General features: G+C 43.2%; 1 protein-coding gene across 1 annotated transcript in view; it reads left to right on the forward strand.

Annotated features, from left to right (window-relative positions):
• The first annotated feature begins 10,867 nt into the window (after positions 1-10,867).
• The window catches only part of LOC124545251, a 170,473-nt gene continuing 165,491 nt past the window's right edge, over positions 10,868-15,849 (forward strand). The window contains exon 1 of the mRNA XM_047124127.1: positions 10,868-11,101. Coding sequence (XP_046980083.1) covers positions 10,946-11,101 — 156 coding nt within the window. The 5' untranslated portion in view covers positions 10,868-10,945. The remainder of the gene's footprint in view (positions 11,102-15,849) is intronic.

A 15,849-nucleotide genomic window follows, 5' to 3' on the forward strand; every position in this document is an offset into this window, starting at 1 on the left:
GCTCAGAACTTATCACGATCCAGCACTCATTGCGACAAGATTGGCCCCTTTCGGCCATTTTATTTGCAGTCGCTCTTGAACCTGCACTACACGGCTGCCGACGGTGCCTTCAAGGCGTCCAACTACGGAACGCATCTTTCCAATGCCGCGCATACGCCGACGCTGTCGTTCTTTTGGTCAAGGCGAAATCGAGGCGGCGCTGAGATGGCTTCATCTGTGTGGAACAGTTGCGGGCAGTGTCACTGACCTACGAAAGACCCGATGTATGGAAGTGGGCAGAGAGCTGCTACCAGGGGCAGAAGTGCACATCACCAAGGTCTCCACTCTCAAATGTTTGGGAGTGGAGCTCTATGGAAACATATGACGTACCGCGGCGGATAATTATCGACAGCTACTGCGACAGATTCTCACATTAGTCCGGCAAAACGCGCTTTGCGCCACTGATAAGTTCCAGCGCTCACATTGTCAACGTCTATTTGGCGCCAGAAATAGGTCACTAGGCGCACATACTGCCGCTGCCTACCACGATCGCACCAAGACTACAGTCGGCCATCGGACGTTTCGTGACTGCTGACCCCCTCTTTAAAATCCGCTACGACAATTTGACGCTGCCACTGAGAGGAGGACGCATCGGACAATGCGCTTGAGATATTTCTTAGTACAATACAACGCTATCGGAGTACCGAGCTCGTAACCTTAATGGGCGCTGTGGTCAACGAAGTGGGCCCCCATTCGCTCCGTCCAGCAGTCAACGTTGGCACATTACGGCACCACTCGCACACCGTCAATTACCGTTACGTTCAGGGCAATTTGTCGGGGACCAGGCTGCCCACAACGAAAGATGCATATCTATGCTTCCTTCGATAACAATCTCGCAGTTTATTCGAACAGAAGTGCGCAGCGATACGGTGACAGAGAATATGGAGAGCAGTGGTACGTGCATTCTGGTACGCAGTGGTCAACGGCAAATTCCCAAACCATCAACGACTGGACACTCACCTAGTGGACACGCCGGTGTGTCCCCACTACGCGATCGTCGACTCCGACGTGCATCGTTTGCTTTGTGGCAGGGCAATCGACTTTTGCTCTCTCACGAAGTAATTACTGGCCCTTTTATTGCGTGCGGCGCACACGGCGATCAAAGCTGACGACCTACTGTTCTCGGACAAAGTATACTTTCCCACCGCCAAGACAAACGCAGTAATCTGGGTAAAGGGGATGGTGACGTATTACCTGTATCGCGCCGATGACAAGGACGTCATAGACTGCTGCTACATACGGCAAGAGCAACATGTGGTCTTGCGGCGGCTCGCGAAATACAGAACATGTTTTTCCAATTACTTGGGTTCGTTATTCACGGAACCTCTGACTAGCTGGGGTGTTCTGGGAGAGAAAAGTGAAATGAGAAGATAGATCAACGTTCAGGAACTTACGTTCATACCTTATGTACTCAGGGGATATATATTTTCGTAAGTTAGCGAGAAGCCGACCTGGATACATATGAACTGGACCATTGCAGGGTACCGTTTTTCTCTTGTTGGTGAATTCTTTAAATCTAGAGGCGCGTTGGGAGCCGTTTTACGTTTGGCTGTGTTGAACGACTCCACTAGTTTCTGTATGTTCTGTTGTGCCCTATAAAAGGCAACAAAATAAATAAATAAAAAATAAAATCAAAATAAAAAAAGACCATTTCATCCCTTGGACGACATCCTCAGGAACGGGAGGGAGGGAACATTGTGGCCAGCACTAGGGTTGCAACCCTGCCTACCCTGCCTCCGCCAACCCAGGACCGGATCCCGTTTTTTATACGTATATATATAAATAAAAAGTATAGAGCTATGCTTCGGATCCTCGACAGGTTCCTTCTCTTACTTTATAGATAAACGTTACCCATTTCTCTTAGTTTGTAAGTAGGTCATTATTTTGTTACACGACAACAGCCTGTCACACGGCAGTAGGATCATTAATTAAACTGCATACAAGTGTCTACTAACCATGCAGTGCACAACAGTAACAAGTCCGGTCTAGTTCATGTAGTCTTGCTCAGGGGTCGCGGTCGCAAGAGAAAGTAGTTGCAGCATGGCTGGTAGAGTATGTTTCATGACTATCATCTGCTATGGAATAAATGTCACACGGAAGTGAAAAGGTTTTGTGAAAGCTCCTTGCAAATTCCCTCACTTTCAGATCTGTAACTTCTTATAATAGTGACTATGAATTTAATTTAAACCTGTAGGAGAGTTCAAATATGCAAACACTTGCAGCAGTGTGAAGCAATAAGATGTCTATCTTTAGCGACTGCTTTAGCGACTCGGAATGCGATTCGCTAGCTAGCTAGTAATGCTTTCTTGTTGACACTGGCTACCTAAAATCAGATAAAAATATTGTTAAATCAGAAAAACTATTAAAAAATCAGAAACATTAATACTATTTTAAATCAACAAATGATCATAGTAGTTTGCTGTTGGCTAAGTGTTTTCAGTTTCCTTTCGAAGAAATCCAACGGTTTATCAGTTTCCTTGGAATGTTTAGCGAGAGGTGACGCAGAAGCTTTGATTGTTTCATACTCTCACTTGACAATACTTCGCCGAAAATTACACATTGAGGTTTATTGTTCATGTCAGTAAAACTATACTTCAGATAACTGTCGTCGTAAAGAGTATTTTTTTTCGATTTTGATTCGCTTCCGTCACTGGACAACTGATTGTAGTGACCGAAACCGCGCGACTACGCCCCCGCTGACCCCTTCTCACCCCCACTACCTTACTGCGGTAAAGGATAGAATTATATCTCTGCCCGCAGAGCACTGTAACTTCTTTTCACATTGTACTTGATTTCTCGATCAGTATAGTATCAATAGAAAGAAACTTAGATACATAGCCTTTGAAATCATTGGCATACTTTTATTATGGTTCTAGGGGTCTCAAGAATATTTTTACTTCGAAAGGAGGTCGTAAAATCAAAAAGGTTGAAACACACTGGCGTACACGAACGACGAATACGTCAATATGCTTTTGTGCTGAGTGCATCCAATTACCAAGCTGCTGCTGCTACTGCTTCTGCTCGTGTGTATGCTGCACGGTACCCTCAAAGGCGCCATCCCGATAACAATGGTTTTTGTCGCCTGGAGAAAATCCTTCGGGAAACCGGTAACTTCGTCCATTGGTAATGGGCAGAGGCCCTCTAAGAACTAGACGTACTCCACAAACAAAGACGCGATTCCTGAAACCGTTCACCAATCACGTCGGCGAAGTACTTGTGATATTTTCAGGCACTTCCAAATTTCTCAAAGACTGAGTTTGAAGTGTTGCAGGATGAGGAACTGCATACATATCATTATACATTAACTCAACATCAACTGTCAGAAGACCGCATTCGACGAGTACAGTTGCACCAAATGGAAGATAACGAAAATTTTATAAATAACGTGATATGGACTGAGGAATCTAACTTCACTCGTGGAGACATTTTCACCCTTCAAAACGGCCATAATTGGTCGGGACAGAGCCCACATGTCACCCATGAATGTGGCTTTCATGTCCTTTGGTATAGACGTGTGGGCTGGAATCGTGGGAGGAGTGCTTTTGGGCCTTTACCTATTGCCGGAAAATTTGAACTCATCCCTGCATCATACTTTTCTTTGGATAACTTTTCCTGACGCATTAGAAAACGTTGCACTGGGTGTTCGGTGACAGCTATGGTTTCAGCGCGATGGCGTACCGCCACACTTCGTAATGAATGTGGATAACCGTTTAAATAATGGTAAATGGTTTGGTCATGGAGGTTGAATGTTCTGGTCTCCACGTTCCCCAGGCCTTAATACACCAAATTTTTATTTGTGGGGCCACTTAAAGGAACACGTTTACAGTACTCTACCCATGAATGCACACCACCTAATAGCTCAAGCGTATGCCGCTTTGGCAATAGCGGATGAAAGTGTATTGCGTAGGTTTCAGCAGGATATGGTGAAGTGAATGGCGACGGGTCTGCAAATGCAAGGTGATCCTTTGAACATCTTCTCTGAAGTGAACGTTGCTCGTACATGTAATGTACATACGGGCTCTGTGAAGATAAGCCTCGACGTCAGACGAACAGAATGTAATTATTGTGTGTAGCATAATGAGTAGCCGGCCGGTGTGGCCGATCGGTTCTAGGCGCTTCAGTCTGGAACCGCGCGACCGCTACGGTCGCAGGTTCGAATCCTGCCTCGGGCTTGGACGTGTGTGATGTCCTTAGGTTTGTTAGGTTTAAGTAGTTCTACGTTCTGGGGGACTGATGACCTCAGATGTTAACTCCCATAGTGCTCAGAGCCATTTGAACCATTTTTGAACTATAATGAGCAATCTAGTCTAGCCTACCTACTGTGTTTTTTGTACCTTAATGGATACGGACGATGTTATTGAATTTTCTGTTGGCTTAATTTGTGTCGTGGACGAAATAAGGTGGTCATTTACACCGGTAAGAAGTTCATATTACGTCTTAATGTTTAAATAACGGTAACAGTAACAGAAAGAATTCCACAAGTTATCTTATTTTTCAGGTGTAAACTGAATACAATTTGATTCTTTAACTGAAAAAAAAGTTTGACATGAACGCGATTCGAACGTCGGTGAGTCTGCATTTTTGTTTGTGCCGGCATTGCCTTTTTCTCCATTTTTGATCTCATTTTGTTCGTTATTGTTTGTTCAATTTGTTTCGGGCGGACGTCCCATGATGCATGTTCAAGTTCATCGTGGATCCATTAACTCAGTTTTTATTATAGAAGGCATCTAATTCTCTTTTTCATTTTTTTTATAGATTTGATTGTAGTGTTAAGACCTACTTCAGGCGTTGGCTCCTATCATCCATACTACCTCCAAAAACCTATCTAACCTAAAACAAAACAAAGCTATGCCACCACCACTTTCAACCTAAAGCTAACTAGGACGGTCGTACGTCACCACTTCAGGCTCCGCCCACGAACAAAAATTAAATATGCCTCTGAACATTTTATTAAAAAAAGGGTGAAGGAAGGGTTGAAATACTTTATTATATTTTATTTGCTGTTCATTTTGTTCTTATGTTTTTATTTGTAAATCTTTTTTATTCTATGTTTTCTTTCCGGGGTTGTCCTCAGCAGCCAGACGGCAGAATATCCTGGGCGACTTCTCGTTCAGCGAGGGTGAAACACCCTATAATTACCGTTGATGTCTCTCATCAGTCCATCATGTGCAGTATCTCAGTCTCTTCTCACACCCGGTACACCCAAATGGTCTGGACTCCAAGTAATTCGCAACGAGCGTGCCACACGACGCTTTGCACCATAAAATCGGGTAGTTACTCGTTAAATAATGCCAGAAATCTAACAACCCTGAAACGCTCTCATTAAAAACGTAAGACAAAGCCATACCCTTAACCCACACCGTAGCGTTATGACGAGTAGCAGGTAAGTACGTGACGTCGGGATGGATCAGTTGGGTGGGCTCTTAAGTCTCTGACCAAACACGCTGAGCTACCGTGCCGGCAGTCTCGTATCACTGAGCTAATGGGACAGCTCCGGCAGAGCACTGCGTTTATTCTACCTATTCTTGGTCACGCTGCACGCAGTTAGAGCCATGCTAGAGACTCGTTTTTTAAAGCCCATTTCTGTTAAGCTTATTGGCGGGACTATGTTTTGCTAGACACACTTTTGTCTTGAATTGTGATGAGGAATGTCATACCGACGGCCATGTGACGCGTTATTTCTTCACCCTGTATACGATGACATGCTGAAAAGTAATGCCTCTATTTTTTTTCTATTCTCAGTATTAGTTGAGGTATTACATGTCATGCTTATTACTTGGCCGCGTTTTGTTCTTCGTTGACGCAAGTTGAAGCCTTCTCCCGCTAGTGGGCTCCGAATTGTAGCATTTGACATGGCGGTGTGTAACGTAACTACGCCGAGGTGTACAGACTGCAAGAGTTCGTCCACACAGGGAGCAGCCTCTCTCTCAGCACTACAACGTCAGACCACACACGAGCGCTGCGACATCTGTAACAACCCAACGCCTTGGGTTATCTGTCAACGATCATCAGTCAAATGGCTCTGAGCACTATGGGACTCAACATCTGAGGTCATCAGTCCCCTAGAACTTAGAACTAATTAAACCTAACTAACCTAAGGACATCACACACATCCATGCCCGAGGCAGGATTCGAACCTGCGACCGTAGCAGTCACGCGGCTCCGGACTGACGTGCCTAGAACCGCACGGCGATCATCAGTCATTGGACCCATCTGATTATAATCTGTTTCCGAACTTAAAGAACGCCTTCGAGAACTTCACTTTGATAGTCATGAAGCGTTACAAGCTGAAGTGAGATTGTGGCTCCGTCAACGAAGTTAAACATTCTACACTGACGGTATCAAGAAACTGGTCTCTCGTTTGGAGAAAAATGATGGTCGCCAGGGTGATTACGTTGGGAAATAAATATGTAAACATGAAGAATGAAGATAGAGAATGATAACAACGTTTGTTTTATTTAAAAAACTTTAAGAACTTTGTCATAAAAAACTCGGAAGCATTACTTTTCAGCACGACTTTGCAGCTCAAGTGTATTTTCCGGTACTAGCTTCGATTTATATCTTAGATTTATTGATAAATATATTTTTTTAGTTCGTACCGTGTATCATGGTCTCGACTACGGCTGTAGATCTATTTTCACGGTACTCGATTTAGTTTCTTCCCTACAACTAGTTAACGTCTTTTCGTTGAACTGAAATGGAAAAAAAAAGATCGATGGCATTGATGGCCGGGAGCCCCACGTGGGGAATATGGGTGACCGAGTTGCAAGTCTTCTCCGGTGAAGCCACAGTGGGCGACGTGTGTGTCGATGATAATTTTCGAGTTCTTACTGTGTGTCTCGATGTCCATTACATTGTAATTATGTTTTTTTACAAACCTCGCATTGTTTTATTTTGAAGTATAGTTTATTTAATTTTTATGTGATTGATCATGAGAGTTGTAATTCGAACTATCTTGTCCCTCTGTAACAAAATTCCATAACCAGTACTACCTATACCTTTAGCTTCCAACATAATGCCAATGATACGGCCTTGTATTAGTCATGTTGTTTAAGACGTTTGTCGCACTGGTATACGCCTATGATTAGTATCGCAATTTACTCTTTAATTTTTTATATTTTTTTTATTTTTTTATTTTTTTTGAGTCATCGATTTTCTGACCGGTTTGGTGCGGCCCACCACGAATTTCACTCTTGAGCCAACACTTTCATCTCAGAATAGCAACTTCAGCCTTCATAAGCAATTATTTACTATATTCCAGTCTCTGTCTTCCTCTACAGTTCTTTCCATCCACAGGCCCCTCTAATACCATGAGAGTTACAACCTGATGTCTTAACGGATGTCCTATCACGCTGTTCCTTCTTCTTGACAGTGTTTTCCACATATTCCTTTCCTCGCCAATTCTACAGACCCTCCTCATTTGTTACCTTACTAGTACCTTCTGTAGCCCCACATCTCAAATGCTTCAATTATTTTGTGTTCTGGTTTCCCCATAGTCCATGTCTCACTGTCAAGCTGTGCTGCAAACGTACATTCTCAGAAAGTCCTTTCTCAAATTAAGACCTGTGTTTGATACCTGCAGACTTCTCTTGACCAAAAATCCCCTTTTTGCTAGCGCTAGTCTGCTTTTTATGTCTTGCTCGCTCTGTCCGTCACGGGTCATTTTGCTGCTTAGCTATCAGAATTCCCTAACTTTGCCTACTTTGTGATCATCAGTGAATGTTATGATTGATATCCTTTCACTCTGAATTTTAATCCCACTCATGAATCTTCCTTATATTGCCTTCATTGTTTCTTCAATGTACAGACTGAATAGTAGGGGCAAACGTTCAACCCCTGTCTTACACTCTTAATAATATGAGCACATCGATCTTAGTTTTTCAGTCTTACAGGGTGTTTGAAAAATAACTCCCTAATTTTACGTATAAATTTAATGTGGTGATTAATGAAAAATTACATCAGTATGCATATACCTTGAAAGAGGATTCCTTCAAGTTTTGTTTAATGTTAGTCGACGTCAACGTGGGATCCATTTGTTGCTCTGCACACGTCGACTCGATACTTCACTTCTCGCCTCGTATTCACCAACATTTCAGTTGTAACTGTCCCAACCGCCTCGACGATTCTTTCCCGTAAATGTTTGATGTCTCTGATCTTTTCACTGTACGCAACACTTTGTATGTGGCCCCAAAAGAAAAAGTCCGGTGGGGCTACGTTTGGGCTTCGTGGTGGCCGAAGTATTGGGCCATCCCTGCCTCTCCACGTTCTTAGAAAACGAGTGTCAAGAGCCGCACGCACATGGTTACTGCAATGAGGTAGGGTGCCATCTTGTTGCAAGAACACAAGCCCCTTTTACGCCTCAATATCGTCCATTGGGGGAAAGATGTATTCTGTCAACATGTCACAGTAAACGTAACCGTTTATTGGTTGTTCTACAAAAATGAAAGGACCAATCACACGATCCTCCATCAAAGTGCTCCAGACATTAACTTTGGGAGAGTCACGCTGATGCTGAATAACTTCATGTGGATGCTCTGCGTCCCCCCCCCCCCCCCCCCGCCCCCCAATTCTGCAGTTATGACTATATGACTATTAACTGTTCCACTGACATGAAATGTAGCCTCATAGAAAAGAGAATCTTTTTAAAAAAATTTACATCATCATCAATTCTGTGTAGAAAAGAGCAAACTCATACCTTAAGATTTTGTCAGTAGGTTAGCAGACCTGCCAACTGCAGGGGAGCCTAGCTTGGAGAGTTGATGAACGAAACACCACAATCTAGAATAGTGTATGTCACTTTGTACAGATTCTAGGACACATTAAAATTACTGAGTTGTTTTTCAAACACACTGTATAATATATTACCCCATCTGAGGATGGTCATTACAGACTGAAACCGGTCATTGTCTAAAGAATTCATATTGTGATCAGAGACTGGAATAAAAAAAGCATTTTACCGATCTTTCCCTATAGCTTACCCCTTTTGTCTCAGAATTTAGAATATCTTGCACGATTTGAGATTGTTGAACGGTTTGTCCAGGTCGACAGATCCGTTGAACGTGTCTTGGTTTTTCTTTAGTCTTGCTTCCATTATCAACTGCAACGTCAGAACTCTTCGTAAAGCCAAACTGGTCGACATTTAGCAACTCCTCAATTTTCTTTTTCATTCTTCTTTGTGTTATTCTTATCAGCAACTTTGATGCACCAGTTGTTAAGCTGATTGTGCGAAAATTCTCGCTCTTGTCGGCTCTTGCTGTCTTCGGAACTGTGTGAATGATGTTTTTCCGAAAGTCTGTTGGTATACCGCCAATCTACACATCAATGTTCAAATGGCTCTGAGCACTATGGGACTTGACTTCTGAGGTCATCCGTTCCCATAGAACTTAGAACTACTTAAACCTAACTAACCCAAGGATATCACACACATCCATGCCCGAGGCAGGATTCGAACCTGCGACCGTAGCGGTCGCGCGTTTCCAGACTGTAGCGCCTAGAACCGCTCAGCCACTCCGGCCGGCCACACCAATGTGAATAGTCGTTTTGTTACCACTTCTGCCAATGAGTTTAGAAATTCCGAAGGAGTGTTATCTATCCGTGTAGCGAGTGCAGTCATGATGGCGATGTGACAAGAAAGGAGAGGAAGATACACGGTTTAGACACACAGCCTACTCCACCGGAATAACGCTGAGGAGTCACCGAGCGACATCCCTAGCCAATGGAAGGGTTCACATCGACAGTATCTGTAGCGGGACTTTGAATTTGGCCCGCTACACTCGTTCTCTCAGATATAAATTATACAGTCGCAGCTGTATGAGCGCTCGATGGCAGAGAAAATATATAAGAAAATGAAGGTACTAAAATTGAAACACTTCTTGTTTTCTACCCGCTTTTGTCTTTGAGAGCGGAAGCTTAACTTACTTATTAGCTAGACTTGATCGGATGAAGACGAAAAAACTTATTGATGTGCAGACGTATTGTGGAAGTTGGAGGATGGATGCAGCAACGTAAATTACATTGCATTCAACACCAAGATGATTTTAATTTGTATACCTTAGTCATTCCTGGACAATGAAATTTATTGCAAAATTTCGGAGCAGCTACGACTTTTCACGCAGAAACGAAGCAGGAGATTTTTGGATAACAAGACCTGGACGCCGCACGAGAGAAGCCATGTTAACATGATAAAGGACGGACTCTTATCTACGCCATTTCCCCCTGTTAATCACATTTTGTTATTCTCTGTTATCTTTCAAATAATTTTTGTAGTGGAAATTGGTTTGACTTTTGCTCAGAAACGCCACAAGGACCACCCCAACAATAGCTTTTCCGAATCACGAAGTCCGATAACTTTTCTGTAATACGAAGTCCGATTTGCATTTCATTCTTTCCCTTTTTCACGCTCATTAACGATTTTAAAACCCCCTTGTTATTCACCATTTCGTCCCACATTTTCAATCTTTTCTTTTCTTCTCTTCTCTTTGTCTTTTTTATTAGCCACTACATCTCTTATCTTTTTCTTTTTTATTAACCACTACATATCGTACGCCCTCGCTCCAAAGGGCACCGTGGACAAGTTTGCGATTGTAGCCAGTGGCATGGTCCGCCATTTCCCGATCAGGAACTGCAAGCTACCACTTCTGCAAGCAGCAGCGTGGGGAGACGAGCACGGAAGTCGCCGGCTACGGCCGCACAACGCTGCGTCAGGTGTTGCACCGCCTGCGTCAGCGGCCGTGTGAGCGGAAGCGCACTCCTCAGCTTTCCGACCGGCGTCGCCGTCTCTCCGGCCGGTCATCAGTCGGCCGCAGCCGAAGCGTGGCGCCCGCGTCGCCGCCGCTGCGCGCTCGTCACGTAGCGCCAGTGCCGCCCCGAGCTCATGGTGCGCGCCTAGCACAGCAGTCCGCGCACGATGGTGGCCGCCAGCAAGCCGATGCTGGAGCTGCTGGCCAGCCGCGACTGCCGCCACATCGTCCACCCGTGGACGCCCAGCTGCTGGAGGGCGTCGCTGCGCGTCTTCACCATCTTCCTGTTCGGCTCATCGCGCCTCATGCTGCCCGCCTACGCCGTGAGTACACGTGGCACATGTATTGAACGTACCGATACCACCAGTCTGCGGCGAGCCCTAAGTTCTCAAAACGGCAGTCGTAGGCCACCCATAGAAATCAATTATGCCCCGGCGAATTATAGTGGGAATATTGAAACTACCAATGCTACACATCTGCTTTGATCCATGACGTCCCGAAAACAGCACGTGGAAACCACTCATTTAAATCAAATACGCGTAGAATACTCGCCGTAATTAGAATGTCGAAGGACATGAAAGGCAAGCAGTGGTTGGGAAGGGAGTGACACAGGGTTGTAGCCTCTCCCCGTTGCTATTCAATCTGTATATAGAGCAAGCAGTAAAGGAAACGAAAGAAAAGTTTGAAGTAGGTATTAAAATCCATGCAGAACAAATAAAAACTTTGAGGTTTGCCGATGACATTGTAATTCTGTCAGAGACAGCAAAGGACTTGGAAAAGCAATTGAACGGAATGGACAGTGTCTTGAAAGGAGGATATAAGATGAACATCAACAAAAGCAAAATGAGGATAATGGAATGTAGCCAAATTAAATCGGGTGATGCTGAGGGAATTAGATTAGGAAATGAGACACTTGAAGTAGTAAAGGAGTTTTGCTATTTAGGGAGTAAAATAACTGATGATGGTCGAAGTAGAGAGGATATAAAATGTAGACTGGCAATGGCAAGGAAAGCGTTTCTGAAGAAGAGAAATTTGTTAACATCGAGTATAGATTTAAGTGTCAGGAAGTCGTTTCTGAAAGTATTTGTGTGGAGTGTAGCCCTGTATAGAAGTGAAACATCGATGATAACTAGTTTGGACAAGAAGAGAATAGAAGCTTTCGAAATGTGGTGCTACAGAAGAATGCTGAAGATAAGGTAGGTAGATCACGTAACTAATGAGGAGGTATTGAATAGGATTGGAGAGAAGTTTGTGGCACAACTTGACTAGAAGAAGGGATCGGTTGGTAGGACATGTTTTGAGGCATCAAGGGATCACAAATTTAGCATTGGAGGGCAGCGTGGAGGGTAAAAATCGTAGAGGGAGACCAAGAGATGAATACACTAAGCAGATTCAGAAGGATGTAGGCTGCAGTAGGCACTGGGAGATGAAGAGGCTTGCACAGGATAGAGTAGCATGGAGAGCTGCATCAAACCAGTCTCAGGACTGAAGACCACAACAACAACAACAACAATTAGAATTGCAGCTACGCTCATGACGTCACATTTGTTGGTGACTTCAAATCACCACCAAGCTGTCACTTTCCAACCTAATCTACATTGGAAATACTGAATCTACCAATGCCCCCATTCTGCATTAATCTATGACGTCCTTAAATGATGGACATACGCCACCCACTCTGTTGTATGGCTCATATACTACAACCCTTTTCTAATTGAAATTCGCATTGAGGCGGTTAGCCAACAACAAATGAAAAAAAAATAAGATTTTCCTCTCTGTTTTTGCTACAAGCCGATGTGCAATGGCCTGCTCAACCTTTCGATTATTTTAAGAAAGACTTTATTTACTTGAGATTTTTCAGTGAATATTCATATTCGTAGCTAGGCTCACCATATGTTTGAAATCGATACGTTTTGAAATTGCGTACACACACGATAACAAAATGATATTCTATGGAAATTAATTTAAACTGAAAGGCAGGCGGACTTCTTTTACAAAACATGGCAGGTTCTATTTCGTACGTACTAATAATGTGAAATTGGAGCAAAATAGTGCTGAATAATGACTTATTATGAATTATGAATTGATGCCGTTTATGAAAGACGGTGACTTTTACATTTATTCAGAAAATCGTTGCACTGAGGGGGAGGGTGACTTTACATCAGTAACGCGACACATATTTAAAAAGAAATAGTATTTCAACAAAGTTAATCACTTACACAAAGGATGACACCCGAGACAATACAAGAGTCTAATCAGCTTTACAGTCAGAGTCGGAGAGACGTCAACGCTGATAATGTTATCGGTTTTATAGACCAAAATCAAAACTCATTTTCGTGGTTTAGATACATGTACTATGCTTGTCCGTTATCTCTTTGGGTTTATTACATTGATTACTCTCCTATGACATTTATATTACATAATATATATGTTAATACGAAAAAAGGGACGCTAGACCATCGAAATCCAATACGTGTAAAATACGCACCGTAACCAGAATTACAGATATTCTCATGACATTAGATTGGTTAGATTCGCTAAATCACCAAATCAGCTGTCAACTTAATCTTGAGCGAAAGTATCGAACCTACGGATACAACACGTCTATACGACGAATATAAACCACTCATCGATATTCAATATGCATAAAATGCGTGCAATAACAGGGGTTACTGTTTTTAAAACTTTCCATCGTGATGAAAGGCGGGACGCAGTTGAGTGCTGAGTAGAAACCTCTACATACATACGTATATGTATAAATGGAAGTGTCTTACCTGACTCATCATCGCCCAGACCAAGCTGCTAGGGACAGAAACTTGAAACTTGGGGACGGTTTCGATCTTCCACTGTAGGTTTCGCATCGTTTAAGAAGGGATTTTTCGAAATTCCACTCCTAAGAGGGCGAAATAAGGGATGAAAGGTTGGTTATAGCTATATCACCATACAGGCAATTTTGAAGCTGTAACTACGAAAATTGATATTTGGTATCTCGGTCAGAACTAAAACAATGTGTGTTCCAGCATTTTTTTTTAAATTCAGCTTCTAACAGGGTGAGTAGTGGGTGAAAGTTTTTTGAAAATAAATAATTACTAAAGAACTACTAAAGCATTTTTTAAGCTACATCTATGAAAATTGCTATGACTTCTCACTTGGAAATAAAAAACTTTTTTCTGTGTTCCTGGAAATTCAAGCCTTGGGGGGTGGGTTAGGGGATGAAAAGTTCTATGAAAGTACTTCATTATGCAAGCATTTTTGAAGCTAAATCTATGAAAATTTGTATTTTGCTCCTCCGTTAGAAATTAAAAGAAATTACGCGTTATTCGAAATTCCACCACTAACAGGGTGAAATAGGAGGTTAAAGATTCTTTGGGAACATGAAATAGGCGATGAAAATTTTTATGAAATTATTTCGTTATGTTAAATCATTTACAAAGCTAAATCTATGAAAATTAGTATTTGACTTCTCGACTAAAAATAGAGAAATATGTGTAAGGGACGAAAGTTATGTATGGAAACATCATCATTAGAGATCAAAAGGCAGGATTAACAAAAACCTCCGACTCTAGCTACCAGAATCGTTTTTTGGTCAGAAATACGTTTAGAAGAGACCATGCTTTTATGACAATAATTAGCGTGAAAGGTTTTTGTTTTGGAAATTTGTGGGAAGTTCCTATGGGGCCAAACTGCTAAGGTCATCGGCCCCTAGGCTTCCACACTACTTAATCTAACTTAAACTAACTTACGCTAAGGACAACACACATACATCCATGTCCGAGGGAGGACTCGAACCTCCGACGGGGGCAGCAGCGCGGACCGTGGCAAGGCGCCATAGACCGCACGGCTACCCCGCCCGGCGCCAAAAGTTTAGAAGGTGTTGTAGTTTATGAGCTAAAGTGGCTTAATGTATGTTTATACAATTATTTTTGTTGTAACTGCTACGTAGACAAATCATTACGGTGACAATATATAAATACCACTGTGTGTAGATACACTATGTGATCAAAAGTATTCGAACACACCCAAAGACATACGTTTTTCATATTAAGTGCATTGTGCTGCCCCCTGCAGCCAGATACTCCATATCAGCGACCTCAGCAGTCATTAGAAGTTGTGAGAGCAGAATGCTCACGGACTTTGAACGTGGTCAGGTCATTGGTTGTCACTTGTGTCATACGTCTGTGCGTGACATTTCCACACTCCTAAACATCCCTAGGGCCACTGTTTCCCATGTGATAGTGAAGTGGAAACGTGAAGGGAGACGTACAGCACAAAAGCATATACGCCGACCTCATCTGTTGACTGACAGAGACAGCCGACAGTTGTAGAGGGTCGTAATGTTTAATAGGCAGACATCTATCCAGACCATCAGACAGGAATTCCAAACTGCATCAAGATCCACTGCAGGTACTATGAAAGTTAGGCGAGAGGTGGGAAAACTTGGATTTCATGGTCGAGGCTCTGCCTCGTGATGACTGGGTGTTGTGTGATGTCCTTAGGTTAGTTAGGTTTAAGTAGTTCTAAGTTCTAGGGGACTGATGACCATAGATGTTAAGTCACATAGTGCTCGGAGCCATTTGAACCATTTGAACCATCATGGTCGAGGCGGTGGTGTTATGGTGTGGTCGTGTTTTTCATGAGGGGGCTTGCACCCCTCGTTGTTTTGCGTGTCAGTATGACAGCACAGGCATATACTGATGTTTTAAGTACCTTCTTGCTTCCCACTGTTGAGGAAGAATTCTGGATTGGCGATTGTATTCATAATGCACGGCCTGTGGCGGAGTGGTTACACGACAATAACATCCATGTAATGGACCTCTCTTCAGCGCAACACTCCTTGAACAATGGGCTGCCATTCCCCAAGAAACCTTCGAGCAACTGATTGAACGTATGCCTGCGAGAGTGAAAGCTGTCATCAAGGCTAAGGGTGGGCCAACACCATAATGAATTCCAACATTACCGATGGAGGGCGCCACGAACTTGTAAGTCATTTTCAGCCAGGTGCCCGGATGCGTCACATAGTGTACCACATCTAAAAGCGATTCCGTGTACAAGCATATCCGTTTGAAATGAG

This window comes from Schistocerca americana, chromosome 1 (genome assembly GCF_021461395.2).
Source record: "Schistocerca americana isolate TAMUIC-IGC-003095 chromosome 1, iqSchAmer2.1, whole genome shotgun sequence".
Lineage (NCBI taxonomy): Eukaryota > Metazoa > Arthropoda > Insecta > Orthoptera > Acrididae > Schistocerca > Schistocerca americana.